Here is a 25,732-nt window from a genome sequence, read left to right as displayed (position 1 = left end):
GTTGCAAAGTGGTATTACTAACTAAATTTGTCCGCGAATTCATAAATAAATTTGTTTATTATGTGTTGATTAAAACAAATGCCTTATTTTGTTATTGTCATTAATAATTTATTTAAATACTTATCAAACAAGTTTAAAAATAATCGCCCCTATATGGCCAGTTGTACCACATTATAGTATTGAGCAAATGTTCATAAAATGCACTAATTTCTAAAGATGTGATACAACGCCATATTTGGGAGTAATACGTCTGTATCCCGTCGGCGTAATAAGATTCGCATGGTAGCCATGGTACCGATCCTTTGGGGGAGTCCTGCATGCGGAACCTTCTAGAAGCCGAGAAACACTTTGGGCGTGAATTCTAAAGTTTACTCTGTTAGAATTGAGAGATCCTGTCATAACTCTTTGAAAGCTGGAAGTCAAGATCCAGAGTTCTTGATCGCCTTTAAGATTGTTAATAATCTTCATGCCGCTGGCGAACTGTAGTGTCTCTCTGTCAATGGCGATTTGATGGAAGTTTCGTGGAGTGTATTCGGTGGCAGAGTTCCAGCACCATATGCTTGGAGGGTCCATGAGCCCAAAGAAGAGGACGCCGTCGCGGTCCATGGCCTCGGCTGCTGACTGTGACGTGCGTTCCTCCGGGAAAACCTGCAAATTTATCAACTTGTTTAGGTACCTTCGCATTCCAAAATATTTAAAAACTAGTATCGTTTCTAATTAAAAAGCAATTAGGAGTAGATAGGTATTTTGTTGAATAGTTCAATGACTCTTTTGCCCAAAACAACTCGGCAACGACACGTTTCTGACTGTTAACAATAATAGATATGTAAATATGCGAACTGTAATGTCACACGGCTTTTTCTCCGAACTTGGCCGGACGTAGAGCGGTGTGTCTGTTTGTTTTTACTTTTAACCACGTTTTAACAGGATATGTAATAGTAGTCTATGTGACTGCTACATAATGAAAGGCATTAAAATACGAGTGTGGGTTTATGAAACGAATGAAACAGTTTCATAAAAGGATCACACGAGTATTTTAATGCCTAATTATGTAATATGGGTAGTTACATACACTGTTTTATCTACATCCATATCATAAGCTTCAACAAAACAAACTAATTTTATACTTACAAATTACAAACCTACTAAACGTCAAATGGCGGCAAATGAAAACTTTTCCACACAATGACACGCATCCGAAGTTTTTTTTAATTCAAAGACAAACTAGAGTTGGGGCCGACTGCCAAATCGTTCAATATCAAGAAACATGCGAGATTTGTCAAAACTAGTCAAAACTGTTTGCAACTGACACTTCATTTCGAATAAAACGTCATCTCGACTGATATTCGAATATAGGCCAAATCAAATTTATTTGTTTCTCAGAGATGTTCTAAATTTGAATGTAATTAAAATATTGGTTAACGATAACGTAAAGTAAAAATTACGATTCAATCACAGATGATGATTTGTTAATATAGTCCATTAGCTTATCTCTTCTGAACAAATTACAGGGAAGTTATGATATGGAAGTAGACGTTTGAAGTAGAGTTTTGGAAGTAGAGTTTGACGACCGGTCTGGCCTAGTGGGTAGTGACCCTGCCTGTGAAGCCGATGGTCCTGGGTTCGAATCCCGGTAAGGGCATTTATTTTGTGTGTAGAGCACAGATATTTGTTCCTGAGTCATGGGTGTTTTCTATGTATTTAAGTATTTATATATTATATATATCGTTGTCTGAGTACCCATAACACAAGCTTCCTTGGGCTTACCATGGGACTTAGTCAATCTGTGTAAGAATGTCCTATAAAATTTATTTATAAATTTATTTATTTTATACATAAATACATTTAAATTCAAACGCCAACAAAAATTTTAGAATTTCGGGCGCTTGAAGTTGTGAATTTCTCTAACTATGTTCAATATAAGCTATATTATTTGCAACAGTAAATCAAAATAAATACAGTTTAACTCTTCGTGTGATAAAGGTTACGCAAGCAGATATGCACTTTCGCAGCTCGTTGTACGAGGGGCAAACTGAAAGATGGAAACTGTAGATCATAACTTAAATGCTTACCGATAAATTTTCTTGAAGCATCAAACCTTCAGCATCATTCTATTACCTTCTCCTGTGATAAGGAGGTCTTATGACATGACACACACTACTAGAATGTAAAACTCACATTAATGGAGCGGGGGTCGGCGTTGGAATCTTCGATGAAGGAGTCATTGCGCAGCACGCCGGTCCTGACTACATTCTCAGTAGTGGAGGCGAGCGAATGAAAGTAAAGGTAACGATCGCGCCCTCGTCGCCACGGCGACAGCGCCATCCCTAGCACTCCATCCATCAGGTCGAAACTCTCACCTGGAAACAATGGTAGGAACATATCTAAGTTATTCGTGCAAACGGGTCGAGGTTAGTGATCAAACAATTTGTCGTTGTTTGCGCCTTCTATATTTTTTGTCCTGCGTATTATGTAGCCTCCAGAGGAGATGAGTTGGGCTCGTCAGTGAATTTTGACATGAAATAAATATGCAAAATGAAAGCTGGAGAACTGGTAAGATGCGGCAAATGCCGCCGTAGATAGTGGAACAGGCTAGATTTCATTTTGAAAGATTGGTCACACACGGCATGGATATCGTGGAGAGAAAAAGAGAGGCAAGGTTTCGACCGTGATACCTAATTAAAATACAGTACTGTCGTTGGTTAAGCTCTGCCGCGACTGGAAAGAGAACGTAGATACAGCTTAAAACTTCGTGATGCCACCGTTAGCGCGTATGTCCTCGAGTGTCTGGAAGCCGCCTATTTCAACTAGAGAACCTCGATAGAGAAGGTCCCTTGCTATGGGGCCTCTTCCCATGAGGCGTGAGGCGTGAGTCGTCTGTTATATATTAGATTTATATTTTTAAATGTGTCTGTTATATAATTGATTACATAATTGTATACACTTTATATAAATTCCACAGTAAATTGGTTTTAACTGTCATACTGTGTAATTTGTTACATGTATGTACTTAGCGATGCGCGACGCACTGACGCTTAAAGTGTGAAGTGTGGACTTCACATATATAACTAGAGAACAGTACCATCAATAGTGAAGCTCCCGCGCGATGGGAAGGGGAACATGAGCCGATGCGTGACGCGCCAGGAACGGTCACGCGCCACATCCACGACCAGTATGCCGAAGCCGGTAACGTCAGCCACGTACACGAACGTGTCCGCGCAGTCCTCGGGGCTGGACTTGCGGATGTCTACCACCTGCAAAATGAGAACAATTGTGAAACTAACATACTAACCTTCTTGGAACTTACTTGGATCTTTTATCCATCCTAGACTGCATCGGCACTTACCACCAGGTGAGATTGCGGTCAAATGCTTGCCTTTTGGTAATAACAAAAAAAAAACTATCGGCCTATATTTCAAGTCATCCAAGGATTTTTGCATAAAACATTTGTGTTTTTAACAAGTTATAAGTACCTAAACGAAAAAGTGATCTTACGATTTCCAGAATACGAAGGCACATAATATAAAATAAAAGCCAATAGGGAATTAGCTGACAGTTTACCTACATTCATGAACACAAGCTGAAACTAGGTACTTACTGGGGTAATAAACAGTGAAGACTCCACATAGTTTGAGGCATTGACTCTGTGTCGGTAGATCAGAATGTCGTTGCTCAGGTCGAAGGCCAGGAGCTGCGGCGGACAGACCTGGTTGTCCCCGATCTTGCCCGTGTCCATCACCCAAAGCCGGTTGCACTCATCGATCTTTAACAAATAGGTTACTAGTAACATTTTGTAGATGAACTGTTTACAATAAAATAAAATAATTTTGTACAAGTGAAACAGGAGAGTAACCAAGTAAGCTGGAGCTTACTTAGGAACCATCACTTTAAAGTTTTGCTTCTAGGTCTCAGACTCTATTTCCTGCAAGTATGTTTAAAATTGTACCTACACATAAACCTATTCATTAAATAAGTATGGAGAATAGTAAGAGTCAGCATCCAAAGTGCTATTTATGTCATAAAACGACTAAATTTTATAACTATTAAGTGTTTATTTACCTACTGCCTACCTACATTTACTTTCAAATTGAAGAGGTAAAGGGAAAAAAGGTTAAAAAAATATTTGACGATTGTAAAATAGTCTGTGCTCGGTGCCAGGAACGAATGTGATTTGTTACACATCATCCATGTCCAGTTGTCCGCGCTATGCTATTGCGCAACTGAACGCAATGTTGTTCAAACCTACCTTACATAAGAGGAAAGGGGACGGCCGCTTCTCCATACAAACGTAGTCCCCATTTTGCTCTCTGGATATTGACATTATGAAAAATAATTGTACATAATTTGATGTACCTGTATTAACCATAGCTATGCCTCTTTTGACTTTTTTAGATTTTTTGATAAATTTCATGCAAATTTTTAAATGTTCCTAACTCTTAATTGGACGTAGTTACGCGAAAACGTTCCAACCCACAAGTCACTCTAAAATGAGTTACCATAACCAGGGTACTATTTTTGACATATTACATCATGTGCACACAAAGATGCTAGTATTTTTAGGTTAGTTTCATCAATAAAGTTTGACCCAAATGTTCCAACCCACCATTATGCCAAGGACGTGTACTCAAAATAAAGTAAAAACATTACATGCATACTGAAACATATTGTTAAAAACTCTTAATAGAATAACATATCGTTATAATGTTCCACTTGTCTTGGAACATTATACTAAATTCATAAAACGCACATTTAATTGTTTCTTAAATGATCCATGTGGGTTGGAACGTTTTTGCAAAATCTTTATACATTTTTTATTCCTGCAAAAATGTTCCATGTAATTTGAAACCTTTTAGATTAATCCATACTGTTTTTTTAAGCTGCGAAGACTGTTCTAAATAAATTGGAACGTTTTATTATAATATATTATTTTCTAATTTTTTGCTATAAACGATCCACATATACTTGATCAATTTTTGCTAATAAATATGTTCGAGAAAAAAATATTTTTTACCAAAATAAATAACTATGGTATATTTAAGTTTATGTATTTAGTCAAAAGAATCAATGGACTATTTACAATAAAGTTGGCAACATTATTACTCTTTGCTCCCATAAAATGACAGCACCAACGAAACGCACATGTGAAACGAAACGCCGCCGCGGACCTACTTGTCATCGTAGTGAGAAAACAAATGCCGACAAAGTAAGACGTGCTGCCGTGTTGTCTTCTTTTGTTAAATTGGACGTAGTTACGCGAAAACGTTCCAACCCACAGCGACCCCATTTTGAGATAAACGCAATTTTGTGTTTTAGTGGTACACTTTTTCCCTGTAATTATTTCAGGCAAATACTATTGGTTTTACTGTGGAATGCCAAACTGGTTATTGAATGATATGCATATTTTTTGTAAATACATAATACAAGGGGCATATAAATAGGTAAAGCGAGTTTGAAACGTTTTTGCTAAATTTAATTTTGTATGAACCTTGTTAAATAGCAATTATGCATAAACGTTCCAAAACGAATTTAAGTGTATTATTTTATAAATATATCTTAAATAAATTTAATATGTAAAATAATAAATAACAATGAGGAACATACAAAAACAAAAAAAAAATGTATTACAAAAAAAATAGGACGTGATCTTTTGAGCTTAGAACCTATGCCAAAAATTAGCTGATATGGTTCCAAAAGTTATCAAAAACTTATATTAAACATTCAATCATCATCGTATTCTATGATCTCGAAGTCCGGAACTCCACCAAACCCATCAACATCATCAGTAGCTTCTTCATAACATCAATATTATTAAAACCTGTAAAAAAGTTAAACCTCTTCAAGTTTACAAAATGACAAAGACTGATTTTTTTAGTTCAACTAAAGTGGAAAAGAAGATTATTAATAGGAAGAAGTTTACAGACTCATCTAAAGTTAGTTGGCTACATACAAAAGAAATTAAGTTGGATAAAGATAAAATGTTTTCTATTTTTATGCGGTCTACGATGGAAGACGATTTCATACATAAATACATACATACATACATATAATCACGCCTATTTCCCGGAGGGGTAGGCAGAGACCACGGATTTCCACTTGCTACGATCCTGACATACTTCTTTCGCTTCCTTCACTTTCATAACATTCCTCATACACGCTCGCCGGTTTAGGGTGCTCTTGACCTGGCCTTTCTTCAGGATTTCCCCGATCTTATCAGAGAAAGTCCGCCAAGGTCTGCCCCTTCCAGCTCCCGTTTCTACCTCTCCCATATACACTCTCTTTGTTAGCCTTCTTTCACTCATTCTTTCCACGTGTCCAAACCATCTCAACATACCTTTCTCAATTTTTGTCACTACATCTTCGCTCAGTCCACACTTTTCCCTTATCACACTGTTCCTAATTCTATCTTGTAATCTCACACCACACACACTTCTCAACGCTCTCATTTCCACTGCATTCACTTGGCTCTGATGCCTCTTCTGCCATACCCAACTTTCGCTACCATACATAAGTGTAGGCACCAGCACCCCTCTATGCACAGCCAACCGTGCCTTCGTTGTCGACCAATGAGTTGAAAATTGATAAAATAATAAAGCGAGAACTGCAATAGATAAAAAAATCTAATTTTTGTTTATTGTGGCCTAATGGCAAACCGATTGCTCCAGCGAAATTAGTGGACTTACAATCCATGTACTACTACATACCTGAGGATTGCCTTCAATTTTATAGAACGCTTCAAAGTTCTGAAGAAGCTACTGATGATGTTGATGGGTTTGGTGGAGTTCCGGACTTCGAGATCATAGAATACGATGATTGAATGTTTAATATAAGTTTTTGATAACTTTTGGAACCATATCAGCTAATTTTTGGCATAGGTTCTAAGCTCAAAAGATCACATCCTATTTTTTTTGTAATACATTTTCAATTTTTTTTTTGTTGTTTTTGTATGTTCCTCATTGGTATTTATTATTTTACATATTAAATTTATTTTAAATATATATTTATAAAATAATACACTTAAATTCGTTTTGGAACGTTTATGCATAATTGCTATTTAACAAGGTTCATACAAAATTAAATTTAGCAAAAACGTTTCAAACTCGTTTTACCTATTTATATGCCCCTTGTATTATGTATTTACAAAAAATATGCATATCATCCCATAACCAGTTTGGCATTCCACAGTAAAACCAATAGTATTTGCCTGAAATAATTACAGGAAAAAAGTGTACCGCTAAAACACAAAATTGCGTTTATCTCAAAATGGGGTCGCTGTAGGTTGGAACGTTTTCGCGTAACTACGTCCAATTCATAATTCTTTATTGCAACCATGGTACAGTATAGATGTAAATTATAATATACAATTTCTCATATGGACTCTGTAAGGGCACAGCATATCAATAGCTTGCTCATAAATAACATTATTATTATATTTATTGTATTGTATGTAGCAAATTATTAATTTATCAAAAAATATCAGGTCATAAAACAATTCTTTTAATTACACATGAGATCATTAATAAATGTATTAAAATAAATAAATTAAATAAATAAACCCTTATACCTAATAATTAAAAATTCGAAAAAAAAAAGCAAACGTAGGGGCACAGCTGTGGTTGATATAAACAAATTGTATCAAAATATTTTCAATAATGTAAATATCCAGAAAGGAAAATAAGAACTACGTTTGTAAGAAAAGGCGATTTTGCGCGGGTCCTCCAATTTCGTCTTAATGATTAAAATGATTCTTGTTGCTAGGCCTATTTGAAATAATTTGAATGAAGAATATTTTGACTTTTGACTTCCTACAAAACCGAAGTTTGACAGCGGTTCAGGGTCGAATTATTCTATCCCTTTCTAATATATGGCACTATCCCTTTCGGCTATTTAGAGTTGTCAGAATTCGTCATTAACCATTATCTTATGTGTGGTCGTGCACGCAAAGGGACGTCAAGTTTAGTTGTGCCAACCCTAATAATTGCTCGGAGCAAAGCTGAGCCGAACGAAGACGAGTTTGACCGAAAGGAGGAGTGTCCCCCCATGCACTGTCCTGGTTCCGTTTATTTCAAGTAGGTACCTACCGACTTAAGTAGCTGAACGACAAACTATTTTTCACATCACCTATTCGAAAAGGGAACTTTTCTTCCCTGCTAGGAGGGATCAAAGTGGCACTTTTCTGTTCAAGGACATTTTGTTGCCAGTATGAAATATTGACACAAAGACATATGAAATTAGTATGCAGATAATCGATTACAATTTCTTTATAATCGATTACGTGCATACAATTTTTCTAACTTAAATAATATTTTGTTGTAATTGTAAACAAAAAATGTAAGTAATTATGTAATTAACGTATTTTAAATTAATTAATATCATATTTAAATTAAGTAAATTAATTAATTAGCGTAATATTTACAAAGAAACGTAAAAAAACTTTAGTTTAATAATTTAATTTTCATTTTGACATTTTAGGTCTCTTTAAACGCAGCCATACTTGTCTATGCAATTTATAAAGTTTATATTTAAAAAAAATTGTACAAATATTTCACAAAGCATTTTGCTCCCTTGTGACACAATCTACTAATGATCAAGTATTATATCCAGAGCAAGCAAAGTACGCTTAAAGGATGACTCACGTTAGACCGGGCCGGGTCACCGGTGATCACGTGGTGCTTTCCATAGAAAACGAAGGACCGGAAGCTCCGGCCCGGACCCGGCCCGATCTAACGTGAGTCATCCTTAATGATAACGTGGGCAATATTATCACTTATACCAAAGATAGATATAACTCCGTAATAGATGGATACAGTCTAAGGAAAAAACTTGCCTCGAAAATCACAAAAATTTGATTCTCGCTTTGGCCTACTCTCGTATAGAGGGCGTTGACGGTTTCGTTTGTTATTTATAATTTTAACGCATATCAGTGAAAGAACATGGGTCAAAATCATATTAAAAAAAAATGCAAATTAAAAAATACATTTATCCATATTTGAATACATTTGAATGTATTTTTATAAGTCTTAATTATTAGTTTTAAAGTATGTCGATAGATGGCAGTGAATTTACAGTGGTTACAAAATTTACTATGGCAGTACCGTTCTATCTTATTATATCCTCTTTGCTTAATATACTTATAATATTAATAAATACCTCGACTTTGAATTGGACATAACAAGTGTCAACCGCAAACACACCAAATTAGTGCTTTTAAGTATTTAAATATTTAAATAATGTATCATCATCATCAATAAAATTATGACTCATGGTTGAGTTTCAAATAGTTTTCACGCTAGTGCTAGTGGATATATAGTGGCTAATCATGAAGTGTCTTATAAGTAATTTAAAAAAATATAACATTCATAATTATGACGTTCCACGGGAAAAGGTACCTTATGAGGGTTTTTAGTTTCGGAGATGTTAAATGTTTTGTAAACAGGTGAAGAAATGTTCAAATGTTTTTTATGGTGTGATCTAAAACCGTAATGTATAACGAGTGTTTATACCTGTTTTTATTTTTATTATAAGTTGTCAGCCTAGTCATTTCATTTCAGTTTAGTAGAAACAGTACCTTACGGCGTAAGGTGTGTGAATTGTTGCTCAAACTCTACAAGAATCAAGGTACTAGGTACGTACAGCTACTCTGAAGACGGAGGTCATGCCATCGCAGTTGTGCCCCTGGTTGTCATGCCAGGTGTAGTCAGGGTATGGATAAATGCGCGCGTTCTCGTCCACTGTGCCCAGCGTCATCGGCCGTCCCTCATCGAACCGGGGGATGGTCACGAAGATGCGCGATTGCAAATTGCCTGTCAACAAAATATGTTGTAGATGAAAGATGAGTTAGTTGAATTATCTATTTGTATTAGGTATTAATGTTTAAAACACATTTACGAGGGGTTTACTCGTAAACCATCGATCGGCTATATATACATAATTAGTTAGGTAAGCCCGTGGGATCCGTAATTTAGAGAGAGGCAAAAACACAAGAAAAAGAAATCGTTTTTATTTAAACCTGTTCGTGTTCGTACGCATGAGATTGAGTGGTATCTCAGAAAAACTCAACATAGCTGTGATGTCAACTATGTAAATAAATTGATATTAACATACCAACAGAGGTTAGAAATTTACATAGTTGATCCCAAAGCATGAGTTAATATTGATAATCAATTTAACCAGCAATACATCCCCGTAGATAGCATTCAAAGCATAATAAGGTTTTCTTTTTTTTTCACCACTCCAGCTTGTAAGGGCTCTCTTGATACCTAAAAAACTGATGAATAAGTTGCATTTTATCGACAGGAGTGATTAGATCGAAATTTTCAATTGTTTCCTTATTTTGGCTGGTGGAAATGGTGGAATACGTCGCTAATAATAAGTCAACTTTTAAATAATGATGATTTTGGATGGTAAATATATTTAATAGCGTTCATTTAATATTGATTTATACCTAATATTTTACAGTTAGTATTTTTCGCTTGCTCGGGTATAAATAAAATAAACGACGTTGCCCCCTTATAAATCAATAGTTATTTGTTTTACAAGGAGGCAAAGTTGTTGTTTGAACTGAAATTCGAAATTGAACCACGAGCGTAGCGTGTGTTTCGAAAAATGGAATCTTGGGCGATGCGAGGATTTCAAGGCACGAGGATTAAACAAATTTGACCACCAAACCAAGTAAAACACAAAAAAATTCACCACACAAACACAAGAAAAATACTAACTGTAAAATATCAAACAGAATCAAAGCAAATCAATTCAAAATGAATGTTACTACGAGCCCCGATCCAAATTAGTTCGTCTAGTTCCACACAACAATTTTGTTTATTCTAATAAATGTTACACATGAAGATAAAATGACCCAGTAATGGGAACCGTAATAGTAATGTTTAATCTAGTTTATTTTGATCGTATAATAAAATTGCATGAGACTCTTATTGTTAAAAAAATGTACTTTTCAAAAACGTTCTCCAAATCATATTGTCCTCTCCTATAGCACTGCTGCATGCATGCATGGGGTCGAAACAAAATTGTCAGTATATTGGTAGAGCCGTGTTGGTTTCCCTAGTAATAGCCCTTTTGACATCTGTTATATTCCTACGCGTCAAATAAAAAAAAATCGTTATTTTTTTCTTTCAGTACAAATGGTATTTCTTGTATTTGGATTTAATTATTGGAGAATATTACCACATAAAATTAAACTACATTAGCATTAGCATTAAATGTTAGTGATTTTTAAACGTAAACATTATTTTTGTACAAACACATGCATCGGGGCTCGTAAATATTCATTATTCAAAAATTTCAAAATCACCATTTTAAAAGTCAATTCTACTAGCCAACATAAGGAAACAACTCAAAATTTGCATTTGATTACTTTGCCCACACGTGGATAAAATGCAACTTTCTCATCAGTTTTTGAACAATCAAGAGAGCCTTTACCAGCTGGTGTGGTGAAAATAACTATTATCAAGCCGTCTCACAACGGCTAGCCTAGTGACATGATAGCACGACTGCTAATGCGCTCGATTGAATTATACTTCTCCTGCTAGTTCATTGTTTTTTTATGGTAATTATTAGAAAGAGGCGAGGTTCCTCATAATTGTCTAAATTATTGTTCTATGAATAAATAAAAAAACAAAAAGAACTTTAACTGTTTTCACAAAGATTTCTTTATTTTTGCAATGGATACGTAAAATAATTCCTCACTATTTATAACTTTAACGTTTATAGGATAGTTTATTATTTCCTACACACTGTGATTTACACCATACGCCAAAAACAAAAAATAACATGTTATTATTATCATAAAATAGTAATCGCTTAGGCATTTACAAGTCTACACTGCAATGAATCACAAAACAAAGAGGCGCGCTCTTTCTTTATTTCGTGGAGTGAATCTACTACGAATAATCATCGTCCTTCCGTTATCGCCATCGAGAGTGCATCTTCTTATCAGTTGTTTTTACACAATTTTCCGCGAATTGTTTTTGTGTTATTCTCGTACAAGTGCATCTTTGTCAACTAAAACTGCAATGGATATTCAAGATAAAGGTATGTTTAATTATTTGACATTAATATACTATAAAAATAACTACTACTACTGTATTTAATATTGTTACAAATGAACAGCTAAGCTATTTTTACCGAAATATTTTACTTAAGTGAAATTCACTGGCTTTTAGTTTAATTCGCCTTATTTTACAGATAATTTTTTATCAATGGAGAGAAACTTTGATTAAGTGCTCTGATTATGAACATCTCCCACTTTGTCCCACTTTTAGCAGTAATTTAGGTGCTGCGCCGATGCGCTTTTTCGTAGCACGATGCTACGAGTGACGTACTTAAGTTTTTTTATTATTAATCTTATTTCAGATAACAGTCGTATCAAAATTTCTACGGCAGGAATGTCACCAGTGCTGAACGGGATATGCTGGTGTTTGCTGAGATTCAGAACTCTAGTAGTTGAAAATAGAGAAAATATTAATTTGGATCACTTACTCCAACTGGTCAAATATATATGCGAAAAATAGTTGCGTATAAATTTAAAACAATGCAATTACACAAACAATTTATTTCTGAAAAGTACCGTAACTGGCACAAAACTACAGAAGGTGTTCAATCGTTCATCGCCTCTTTTTAATTAAAAAAAACAACAAAAATAAATTGAAAGAATATCCATTAGTCTCACACATAAAATAAAATAAAAAAAGGATATAATTTAATGAGGTTTGCAGTAAAAAGTATATTGTAGGTATTGTTGGATTGTAATATCTACTAACGTAACCATTTGATTACACTTGCGGTATAAAATTGTTTTAAAGCGCTCATAAATAAATACGATTTTCTGCGTAATGTTATATCTTTATCTCATGACGCGACGCGAAGAGGCCCGACCACCTGTAGGCCGAGCACATGATTGGCGCGACAGTATCTCGCCGCGAGAAAGACTACCCGTCTTTTACTAACTGTATGAATTAAAGAGGGACGGGTAGTCTATGTCACGGCGAGATACTCTCGCGCCAATCATGTGCTAGCCCGGCTGCGGTCATAAACTACAATTTTGTCGGAGGGTGTGGCCTGCGGTGAGTGTGGCCTAACATTTAAAGCCACGATCGTCGCTCTAACTAGCCAGAAAAAACTCAGTCGCCGAGGCCGAAACCGGCCAGGACAGGATGATGATAATGATCATGATACACCTATGAAAAGTACTACTCGTAGTATTTTATAAAGTATTAACCTCGTCTATGCTGCACATCGACATCAATAGGCACCGAGTTTCCAGGAACATAATTCCGGTTGGCCAAGGCGGCCGAGCGCATGGACTCGGATGGGAACTGGAAGTCCAGCTCGGCCCACTGGCGCACCGTGCGGAGCCCGCGCGTCTGCCCCGTCACCTGCAGCTGCGGCCAGCAGCACGCCAGGCAGTACGACAGGAAGAAGAACCGCTCGATGCCGTACGCCATTTCTAATTTAAACACGTCTAGCACTGCTGGGTCTGGGAAGTAAAAACAAAGGTAGATAACAATTGTGGTTCGCATTTAGGTACGGTCACGTCTGAAAATATAGATACGGATGAAAAAGTCCCAAAAATATGGATACATCTTAATAGATGGGCATAAGGTCGTGTATACATATTTTTGGCACTTTGTCTATATCGATATTTCAGACGTGACCGAAACGTTAGATCGTTCCTCAAACTCTTAATATTCAGTAATATAATATGACAATATATGTATTTAATAAACACAATAAATTTGAATTCTACTTCCAAAAGATTCAAACAGGCGAGAATTAAAATATAAGTCAAGTAATTACAGACAATTCAAGATGACGAAGCCTGCGAGCTGCGCTACGGTCTCTACGGATGACCGAGGGTATTGTTTATGTCATTCAATAAATAAAATATGTTTGTCATATTCTAATTATATTTTACAACAATTAGGTACATCTTTATACTTACAGTAAAATTTCGCGAAAAAAAAAAAAAAAGGGTATTACTCATTCTAATTTTTTTAAATAGTTCATTTAACAATAGAATCATAGATATTAATTGCGTTAAATGCACTTTCTCATTGTCATAGAAACAATGAATACAGCGGATTCATTATGACCTTATACCCAATTGTTATACGATAATTAGTACTTGATAAACGCCTTGAGGAATATTGTTCATACTTAGTAATCAATCTTAGTAGTATCCATCAAGTTTCCATGCATAACGACTGATAACACAGTAATTTTCTTATTAATAAAGTTACGCGTTTGCGATGCTAATTGCTAACAATTAACAATAAATAATGTATTACCATATTGGCTGAGCAGCGGTCCACAAAACCGAGCTTGTTGATCCTCCATCGCCAACACCATCGTTTATCGATAACACACAGGTTTAAAACGTTTATATAACGTCACTAGAAACAGTTCCTTAATTTTTGTCAAAACGAGTTTTTTAAGCACACTGGGTTTTTGTTCGCCTTGATTCCTAGCTAAAGTATTTGTTTAGCCGCGCGCCTGTGGCAGTTGGCAGCAAGGCAGCATATCAGAAGTAACGGAAATCTCCCGAGCCACAGCTTTATATCGATATGTCAAACACATACCTTGCATACGTCCAAGTGTAAATATTTAGGTCGCATAAGCATTACAAATTTAATTTAATACGCCGCATATAAAAAAAATATAACAATCAAAAATTTGCTGGGAATTGGATCACATAAGCGCCGAAGGTAAACACTTCTTAGAATCTAAAGCCAGTAAGCAATCGGCTACAACATTCGTGGATACCATATATGTTTACCATGTTTTGAATTGAGTCGACTTTACCATATTAAATAGTAATTTTTCTCGTTTTAATATATTATGACTTTTTAAGTGAGATTATATACTAGAATTAATATTTTTTCCACGCGTTATGTGACCGGTAATAAGACACGTAACTTATCATGAGAAACGAATATTAAAATAAATACATATTAACCATATCATACGAATACGATAACCGTATGATATGAGGACAAACTTAGACAAATAACTAAATATTCTTAAAAACATGGACAATATTGGTCAGTACGGACACCAATGGAAGACTAAACAAATCGAGTTCCTTTCTGCACTTATACATGTGTGTTTTACTCTGGCCCAATATTTACTAACGGTACCTGACCATATTTATCGCTTTAGTATGTAAATTACCTATAGGGTAACCAAGCCAAAAGCGGGTAGGCCGCCTAAAGCGGGTAGGCGCCTATACATCGTTGTATGTAACCGAATTGTGAATGTAAGTATGCATGCGCCGTAAGAGACCGAACGCCAACGAGTTTCAAATAGTTTCAATTAGTGCTAGCGCTACGCCAAAAAACGCTGCACATTGTGTTAAACGCATGAAAATCGGTACGATTGATCTTTAGGCCATTTGAATCAATTTGACACGTAGCAAAAAGAAGGAGGAGTTATGACGTCAATCTTTTTTTTGTATGGGTACAAAAGATTTTTGTTCAGAAACCTATCGTGTGTGGTATTAAATGAAAGGGCTTTTTGACACAATTCTAACAATATATCACATCATTACATTTCAGTCGGTTTTTAGGGTTCCGTACCTCAAAAGAAAAAAACGGAACCCTTATAGGATCACTCGTACGTCTGTCTGTCTGTCTGTCTGTCAGTCTGTCTGTCTGTCCGTCTGTCACAGCCTATTTTCTCCGAAACTACTGGACCAATTAAGTTGAAATTCGGTATACATATGTAAGTTTGTGACCCAAAGACGGGCGTGTAACATAAACAAATGAATTTTAAACATGGGGGCCATTATTGGGGGGTAAATAAGAAAATTAAAAAATAAAGTTTTTCAAACCATATCGTGTTATATATCAAATGAAAGAGCTCATTGTGAGAATCTCAAATATATATTTTTTTATAATTTTAGGATAAACAAGTTAGAAGTTATTCAAGAAAATAGGCAAAACATGACCATTCCCCCAACTTTATCTCCGAAACTACTGGGTCTAAAATTTTGAAAAAAATACACAAAATAGATCTTTACCTATAGATTACAGGAAAACCTATTAGAAATTGCAGTCAAGCGTGAGTCGGACTTAATTACTTAGTTTTTGATCCGACCCTACGGGTTTTTTAAAGACATTTTACTCACGTTTCACATAAAAAATACATTGTCTAAATTGTGTAATGTACGGAACCCTTGGAACGCGAATCCGACTCGCACTTGGCCGGTTTTTTTTTAACGTTTGAATTAAAATATTTCTCATAAGTCATAACATACCAAGTTTGTGCTTCTCCAGATACGATACCGTTCAAATTTTTTTTTTGCAAAATATACCTCTGATTATACCTAATATCCTCATATCTAAACCCTAGAAAGCAATTTTGGAAAAAAAATTTTTTTTTTTCATTATTACAAAGTGTGCTCTATCGTTTATCAATTAAATATTTTAAAAGAAAGCATAAAATAAATATATAAAGGTTTTTTTCAGAAAGTCGCTTATATCTCGGAATCTATACGTAGTAAAATTAGCCCTCTAGCTAGTTTAAAATTTTAAAATCCATCTTAAGTACTACGATGGAGATCATTGAGATCACCTAGCATTATGGTATGGCATTATGGTATCCTGTAACTTTTGTTTTTGATAATGTACCTATGGTTGTTAAAAGGTACCAGTAGGTGCGACGCCACACCTATATTAAGTACCACATTAAGTACCACTGTACGATAAAAGGACGATTAAAAACCGAAGTTACCGGTAAATATGGTGTAAAAATATATTTTGTCGTGTATCTGCTGCTAATGTAAAATTTGAAACACTAGCAACTTGACATTTTTACGGTCAAAATATAACTGCATTTTTTATAGATATAAAAATATTTTATTTACTATTCTTAATTTATTAATGAAAGAAACTTATATAGGTACTTAGTTTATAAAAGTACAAAACACTATATGGCGTGAGATGCCGATTATTTTATCATTATCACTCTCGACAGGATAATAAATAACCAAATGAAGAAGTAAACAAATAAACAAATGTCTTTCGGCAAGACATAGCACCGACGTAGTCGTAAAACACACTTAAAACAAAAATCACCAAGAAAAAACCGATAAGCACTAGCAGAGGCAACGAAAGACTGAAACTAAGTAAAGTCCTTTAGGGCTACGCATTTTCAATAGGAGGAAAATCTTGTCAAAGATATTGTGAAACAATTCCGAAGATTACTACTTCCTATGTTACAGCAAAACCAGACAAAAAGTGTTTTTACAGAAAACCTTCAGGTTTTTCTTAATTTATTAATAATTGGGTTTCAACAAATTTGACACGATGAGTTTACCTTTTATAATTGACAGATGGTTACACATTGGGTTATTTACCTTATTTTGATAAACACAAAGTTGACTTTGTGTTCAATATTGATATTACAAGCATCATACGATTAGGCGGCGTATTTTAAATAATACGTATAATAACTTATTTTGTCTGTTAATGTTGTGCTGTTAATCGGAAACTAGTTTTGAAATACCTGTATGATTATTACATTATTAATTTATTATATTATTAATATATGTAAATTAATGTAAAATTTACTATAATTTTTTCTCTCCGGATTCGTTAAGTAACAATCATTATTAACGGAAAATGTCCATAACGGGATTCAAATTCAGGACTACCAACTTCTATGGCCACTAACTACTTACTACGCCTTTCGTCAGCCACTTCAATAAATGCCTGATTTCCAAATCCACCATCTCACTGGTTATTGTGGCTATAGCTGTGCGTGACTTCAGCTGGCAAACAATAACAGATGAACAATAACATAAATTAAGTCTATTAAGCCACAAACGACCATTGATTGCTCGAGATAAGCTGACATTGACCTTCGCCATGTTCGGCGCTGATCATGACCATGACCATGCAAGTTTGATGACCCTGTTTTTAAAAGTCAGTTAAATGGGCACATGTGCGCTCATTTCGCTATGATTTAACTCATCGCCATTGAACTTCTTATTCGTACTGTACTTATATGTATTGTTTATTCAAATTGATCTCTATTTGACATCACAGCATAACATACAGTGAATTGGGTCTTATCTTATCTTATCTTATAGTTTCGGGGGCCCTTACGGATACACTTCGACCCATAGGGATCTTTTGTGGAGTTACCCCCTAGGAAAGATCCGTCCGCTACTCAAGAGCCTTCCCCACCCTCTCCATATGCCGGATGATGGACCCCATGGGTAGCTTTTTGAATTCCTTTGGTACCAGGTAGCCCGTTCCAAAGTCCTTCATTCTTTGTCTGGCGAGGGCGTGACATTCACACATAAGGTGTTCTATTGTCTCTTCCTCTTCGCCACACATACGACAATCGGTGTTGTCAGCGTGCCCCATCTTGGCCAGGATTCCCTTGACCCCGTAATGGCCAGTAAACACCCCCGTTATTATTTGGAGTTGCCGTTTGCTAAGTTTCCAAAGCTTTTTGCTCCAACCAGAGTCTACCCCTTGTATAAAGAGCTTTGAGTGCTTTAGACCCGTCAGACTGTCCCATTCTTCCTGGTGTTTGGTCTTAGTAAGGTCTTTGATAGCCGTTGTGATGGTTCCCTGTGAGAGCCCCACGAATGGTTCCGGACCTATAAGGTTGTTTGCAGATCCGGCTCTGGCAAGTTCATCTGCATTTTCATTGCCCATGAATCCCTCGTGCCCTGGGATCCACACCAGTTGCACTTTGTTTTGCCTTCCAAGCTTGTTCAGAGCTTGGATGCCATTGTATACCAGTCTAGAGTCAGCGAATTGGGTCAGTCAGGAAGTCCAGTAAAAATGGAATCGGGCCAAGTTTGGACTAAACATTCCCGCGCGCTTTCTGGGTATTTGAATTTTTTCACGACACCAGCTGGTTTAGGCCCTCTTGATTGTTCAAAAACTGACGAGAAAGTTGCATTTTATCTACATGTGGGGCAAAGTAATCAAATGTAAATTTTGAGTCGTTTTCTTAAGTTGGCGGGTAGAGTTGAATTTTAAGTGATGATTTTGAATGATAAATGAAAGCAATAACATTAATTTTGAATTGTTTCTGTTTGATATTTCACAGTTAGTATTTTCCTTGTTTTGGTGTGGTGAAAATTTTTGTGTTTGACTCGGTTTCAAAATTTGTTTAACCCTCGCAACGCTCAAGATTCCATTTTTCGAACCACTCCCTATGTTCGTGGTTCAATTTTGGAATCTTTGGCTTACTCGGGTATCACTCGGGTTGTAAAATAAATAACTATTTATGCCGGATTCTCTTCTCTTAGCATAGTTTATTTTGCGAGTGACCCTGGGCTATAACCGCGAAAATCGAAGTTCGCAAATTGCGGGCATTTTTTCCATACCGAAAAGGTACAAAAGGAACGAAGGAAGGAAGGACTCTGTCCGTCTGTCTGTCTGTCTGTTACATTGCTGAATATCTCGAGAACTACTGAAGCTATACAATTTGAAATTTGGAATAGTTATAAACAGCTTCCAGTTCCTTAAAAATTGGAAGTGTAATTTTTTATTATTATTTTATATTATTATGAAAAATGCCCACTTGTAAGAGCTTGAATTAAACATTACAAAACAATTTTTTATTTGTTTTTCATAGTAAAAAAAAATTACTTATGAGGGAAAATGTGAAAAAAAAAACCATTCCCCCCCGTTATCTCCGAAGTTTACCAACGAAATTTTTTGAAATTTTTACATTATAATAACATTATCATAAATATTACAGAAAAAAATATAATCACACCTCTATCTGAAAAACTTTTTTTAATTATCAAAAAACATTTTCTAATTTAATTTGCAATTTAAGCTTGTTATACTTGAAATATCTAAGAGATTACACTAAAAATCCTTGAAAAACCAACATACATACGCTGTACACAATTACGCTTAGTATATTTCTGGTCAAGTTTTTCGTGATTCTATTTACATGAGAAAATTGAAAGTTTGTACGGAACCCTTGGTGCGCGAGATAAACGAACTCGCACTATTTTTTCTCTGTCACTCTAATTACGCTTCATTGGAGTAAAAGAGAAAGATCCCCGCAACTTGCGAATTTCGGTTTTCGCGGTAGCCCCTGAATACTGCTCCTCTACGCATAACAGTCGCAACAGCTATTGGAAAACTTTTTTTTTTTTTTACTGTAGTATCGCGAAACAAATCCCACATTCAATTTATAATCTTTTATATTCCAGTGGTCGGTACGGTACGGTGTTATGGTAGCAGAATAGAAGTGCAGAATAGCAGTAGGTAATTTTATGATTTCGAAAAATATCTACCTATATATTTTTCGTACCTACCTATACCTACTTTTATAAGATTGATTTTCTTTATCGATTCTGACGAAGTACTTCTTTTTCTTATCCTGTTACCCCCTGCTGGGGTGTAGGCTCGAATCTTATTCTCTCTTATTTATGTACTAGCTTTTGCCCGCGACTTTGTCTGCGTGGAATTAGTAATTTGGATACCTTAATTTTTAAACAAATCTACTTTTTATTACACCCTTCTGTTCACCCCCAAAAGGGATGACTAATTAGTTAAAAATGCGATCATTCTTTATTTGTAACGAAAGGTCTTCTAATCCCTTTTTTAAAAAAATATTTTCTTTTATTTATTAATATTTCTTCAATTTACTTCCACTTCCACCTCTACGATGGAGAAATTAAAGAAATTGGAGAAGTTCGAGTTGAAGATGTTGGAGAAGTTGAACTTAGAGAAGTTGAAGTTAAAGATGTTGGAGAACTTAGTTGAAGAAGTTTGAGGTTGAAGTTTGAGAAGTTGAAGTTGAGGGAGTTGGAGAAGTTGAAGTTAAAGAAGCTGTAAAACTGAAAGAAGTTGGAGAATTTTAAGTTGGAGAAGTCGAAGTTGAAAATAATGAAAAACTTGGGGAAATAGAACTTGAAGGTGAAAAATTTAAGAAGTTGAGAAGTTGAAGTTGAACAGGTTAAAGTTGAAGAAATTATAGAAGTTGAACTGGCAGAACTTGAAAATATTGAAGAAGTTGAAGTAAAAGTTGAAGTTGCAGAGGTTTAAGTTGAAGAAATTGAACTTGAAGTTGAAGAAGTTAGAGAAGTTAAATAAATTGAAAAATTTGAATAAATTGAGGAAGTTGAGGCTGAAGAAGTTGGATAAATTGAAGAACTAATAGTTGAGGAAGTTAGAGAACTTGAAGTTGGAGAATTTGGAGAAGACTATGAAAACTATGGAGAAGTTAGAGAAGATTGAGAGGTTGGTGAAGTTGACGAAGTTAGGTAATATGGAGAAGTTGAATAAGTTCAACTTCCGCTTCCCTTCCCTTTCCTTCTCTCTTTAAATCCTATCTGCTTTTTATTTATTCCTCATACAAACTTCCACCCCCATCATCTCATCCCTTTTTCACCCTTAAAATATAGCTAATTGGTCACAAATTTACACCCCATTTTTTCACCCTTTTTTAGGGTTGATTTCGAGAATAAAAACTATTCTTCGAGCAAATCACCTTTAGCGCGAGCGAGTGCGTACAAATAAAAAAAAAGAATAATACGCAAACTACCCTTATTACATCCCTTATTACGTGATGATTATAAAGTTTGCCGGCACCTCTATCATATTTGCACCTTATGCGTTGCAAAACTATTTCTAAACATGCATTAACAATGCCATTTATAATCTATATCTTCAACCTAATTTAAAGCCAGAAGTTGGGACTCCTACAAAAATATATAACTATTCAATTAAATAGGTAGTTAATTTGTTTTTAGATCTATTTTATCTGCCTCTATCTAGAAAGTTTTCCACAGCTATTGACCTATGCAAATCGAAATTAGATACATAAAAAGAAAATAGCTTTGCAGCTAATCCATTATGTTTATCAGAGCATTTAGTGGCAAAAAGTCGATTTACTATCTGTTATAGGGCTTTCTAAAAAGAGAACGAAGGTATGGAGTCCGTGAGATCCGCGTTCACTCACTTCTTACAAAAAATCGCAAGGCCGGCTATAATTAGACTTTCACCTATTATACCTATAATCCCTAATAGAATGTAATGGTATCGCAAAAGTAACTAAAATCTATGTCTTGCTTAGAAAGGATATCTGATTATAAGAACATAATCAGATATCCTTCCTACACACCCAATTCTAAAAGCAAATGTTCTTACTAAAATGCTCAAATTAAAATTGACTCAAGTTTACTCATTCATTAGTCTAATACGTAGGTGGGTACTAGGATACCCATGCTACTAGAATAAAACCTTCGTTTTATCAGTGTTTTGCGTAACGCACTAGCAAAGATAGATATAACTCCGTAATAGATGGATACAGTCTAAGGAAAAAACGTGCCTCGAAAATCAAGAAAATTTGATTCTCGTTCAGAGGGCGCTACTAGTTTTGGCCTACAGTCGTATAGATGGCGTTGACGGTTTCGTTTGTTATTTAACAAATTGAACGCATATCAGTGAAAGAACATGGGTCAAAATCATCAAAATAATTAATGCAAATAAAAAAAATCATTTATCTATATTTAAATACATTTTATCGTATTTTTACAAATCTTCAATTTTAGTTTTAAAGTGTGTCGACAGATGGCAGTGAATTTACTGGGGCTACAAAATTTACTATGACAGTACCGCTCTAGTATAAGTTACTCTATGGCACTAGGTAAATAACCTTACGGTCCCTTTATATTGCTCAGGACGTGAGTTCTACATTTATAAATACCGAAAATTCATAAGTACAAAGTTGAATAATTCATACCTACTGCATTATAAAAAATTACAGCAAATGCTACAAATACATATATAAGTAGATATCTAGTAATCAACTAAAATGTTAAAATAGGGATGACATGACTTGAATCGCGAATATATAACATGTTTTTACCATAGCAGGGAATATTTGAATGCTGAAAATCATATTTTATAAGTGTAAATATGCGTAACAAATTAATTAATAATATTTAAAATAATGCCAAGTCCCCGTACCATGAGTCACTGACAGTGTCAAAACTGACATATACTCTAACGTCTACGTAATTTACTTTCTATACATCTCGCTCGCACTAATATGTCAGTACGAGCGAGATGCATAGAAAGTAAGTTACGTTCACGCTAGCGTTTATGTCAGTGCCAAACTGATGGTAGCCGTACCTATTCTTTATTCAAACAAACACAAGTATAAGTTTACAGCGACCTACAAATATAAAATAAATACATTTTATCGTATTTTTACAAATCTTCAATTTTAGTTTTAAAGTGTGTCGATAGATGGCAATGAATTTGCTGTGGCTACATAATTTACTATCACAGTACCGCTCTATCCTATTATATCTTCTTTGATTATGATTATACCTATACTTCTATCCGTTATATCCGATATTGGATCGGACAATGTGAAAACGCTCTTAGCAGGAGGTACTCATTTAAAATACATTTTTGTTTTTACAGCCTAAATAAATTTACATTTGCATACAGCCCTAATGGTTTTTATTATTATTATTAAACGGGCTTATGTACGGAATATCATTTGATATTTACCACTAGCTTTTCGGTGAAGGAAAACGTCGTGAGGAAACCTGCATACATCAGCGAAGAAATTCAAAGGTGTATACTGCATGTGAACTCCCCAACCCGCATTGGGCTAGCGTGGGGACTATAACCCAATCCCTCTCGTGCATGAGAGGAGGCCTGTGCCCAGCAGTGGGCATATATATATATAAAAAGAAGCTGGTTCATTTAAACTTGAAACTAATGGGTAGTTTAGTTAAGTCGTTAGGTAATAACTACAAATAATTATTTCCTGCTTTTCAAATTTACTGTTTTATTTGCGACTTTTTACAAGATGTCGTAGGTTCGTTATATTATGAAGATGTTACAATAACAGAACCTATACCTATACCTACTCACGATACCTAACAGAAGTTTCAGGGTTTTACATTAGGTCTTCCTTATATGACCACTCGTGTATCTGTCCGTCTTTCTACTTGTCCGTCCGTTAATCATAGAATCTCTAAAATATCTGATATTTGCTCCGAAACTATTTAGTGGAGCGATTGAGTTGAAATTAGCTCCAAAGACGTCTTTCGTAAATATTGAAAAATAAAACATAAAACATAGGGCCTTCCCTTTTGGAGGGTAAATTAGAAAAACAAAAATTGTTTGCAAACTATAGGTATTGTGTGTCATCCAATGGATGGGGTCGTTGTAAGGCTCTCATAAATATTTTTTTAACAAAGGGGAAACGGCTATAACGAATATCAAAATAGGTACCTAAACTAAATGCAGTGTGAAACTATTTGTTCGTTTTTAGTTGAACGAGCGGTAAATTGTAATTTTTTTTACTAGGCAGATACATTCAGCAATCTGTTATATAAATATAATCATAGGTACCTACTCACAAACGGTATTACCGGTTTTGGTCAAACATTTAATTAAATATTCGTTCCTACATCTTATAACTACATGTAGGCAACATAAATCACATTTAAGGTGTTGTTTTATACCAAAAAAAAAACATACCTTAACAAGTAGGATTCCTCAGTATCCTAATCTATTCAAATCGTGGCAATTTTTTGAAGGAAGTAATATATTTTTGACAGCGATGGTACTGCGCGTTGCCGGTCGGAGCCCCGCGGTCACACTGCTTGTGAAACCCGGCACCATCCTCTTATCATTCTCGATTTATTTAGCGTAACCGGCGATAAACAACAACAATATATTTAAGCAGGTGGAGCGTTTATTAATTACGACTCTTTTTCCTTTTTAGGGTTCCGTACCCAAAGGGTAAAAACGGGACCCTATTACTGAGACTCCTCTGGCCATCTTTCCGTCTCTCTGTCTGTCTGTCTGTCCATCTGTCTGTCACCAGGCTGAATCTCATCAACCATGATAGCTAGACAGTTGAAATTTTAACAGATGATCTTTTTCTGTTGCCGCTATAACAACAAATACTAAAAAGTACGGAACCCTCAGTGGGCGAGTCCGACTTGCACTTGTCCGGTTTTTTTAGGGTTCCGTACCCAAAGGGTAAAAACGGGACCCTATTACTAAGACTCCGCTGTCCGTCTGTCCGTCTGTCTGTCACCAGGCTGTATCTCATGAACCGTGATAGCTAGACAGTTAAAATTTTCACAGATGATTTATTTATGTTGCCGCTATAACAACAAATACTAAAAATTACGGAACCCTCGGTGCGTGAGTCCGACTCGCACTTAGCCGGTTTTTTTAATTATGGCTGGTGTGCAAACTAAAACGACGCAGTTAATACCTACCTGTAACTTTTGAGTTAACTACGTAGGTTCAAATTATTTTAGTAATATGAGAATGAAAAACATAATCCCTAACACACCATAGAATAAGCAACTAAATAAAACTTAATAAGAAATAAACTTGCACATAAAAATAAGGTTCCCCACTTTCCATAGGTCACCTTCCTTCGTAGGTACCTATGTAAAGGTGCCAGCAACTTCATATCTAAGTGTGTAATGCTTCATATATTCTTATATGGTAATAATATAACATAATAACAGCCTGAATGTCACTTTACCAAACTGTACACAGTAGAAATTCCTCCTAGAGATAAATAGATCAACGTCAACGACCAAATGTACGTCGAAGAGGGAAGCCATGTTTGGTACACGGATGGGTCCAAGATAGGCAATGATGTAGGATGTGGGATCTATGGTGAGAGACCTAAGCTCAGAGCTAGCGTCAGCAAGTCAGCATGGGCACACAGGCCTCAATCTTCCAGG

The 25,732-nt window shown here is 35.4% G+C and overlaps 1 protein-coding gene across 2 annotated transcripts; it reads right to left on the bottom strand.

The window, feature by feature from the left end:
- Positions 1–83: 83 nt before the first annotated feature.
- LOC134744180 (protein yellow-like) lies at positions 84–24,629 on the bottom strand. Of its 2 annotated transcripts, none has more exons than XM_063677898.1 (7): positions 24,501–24,629; positions 13,232–13,489; positions 9,631–9,800; positions 3,599–3,763; positions 3,083–3,254; positions 2,179–2,360; positions 84–648 (listed from the first exon to the last, which is right to left on the bottom strand). In XM_063677898.1, the coding sequence occupies exons 2-7, from the start codon at positions 13,455–13,457 to the stop codon at positions 211–213; spliced, it is 1,353 nt and encodes a 450-aa protein (XP_063533968.1). In that variant the 5' UTR covers positions 13,458–13,489; positions 24,501–24,629; the 3' UTR covers positions 84–210. The 2 variants fall into 2 exon arrangements, with proteins under 2 accessions (XP_063533968.1, XP_063533967.1); XM_063677897.1 differs by lacking the exon at positions 24,501–24,629 and adding an exon at positions 14,301–14,839.
- Positions 24,630–25,732: the final 1,103 nt, after the last annotated feature.

This window comes from Cydia strobilella, chromosome 9 (assembly GCF_947568885.1).
Source record: "Cydia strobilella chromosome 9, ilCydStro3.1, whole genome shotgun sequence".
NCBI classification, from domain to species: domain Eukaryota; kingdom Metazoa; phylum Arthropoda; class Insecta; order Lepidoptera; family Tortricidae; genus Cydia; species Cydia strobilella.
This window is presented reverse-complemented; position numbering and strand designations above follow the sequence as displayed.

What these genes read in the sequence shown, in the direction of transcription:
- LOC134744180 (XM_063677897.1), bottom strand. Translation starts at nt 14,361, where the DNA reads ATGGTGTTGGCGATGGAGGATCAACAAGCTCGGTTTTGTGGACCGCTG. An exon ending in CTTCACTGTTTATTACCCCA is followed by an intron (nt 3,255 to 3,598) that starts GTAAGTACCTAG and finishes CTCATTTTGCAG; the next exon opens with GTGGTAGACATCCGCAAGTC. An exon ending in CGGGAGCTTCACTATTGATG is followed by an intron (nt 2,361 to 3,082) that starts GTACTGTTCTCT and finishes CATTGTTTCCAG; the next exon opens with GTGAGAGTTTCGACCTGATG.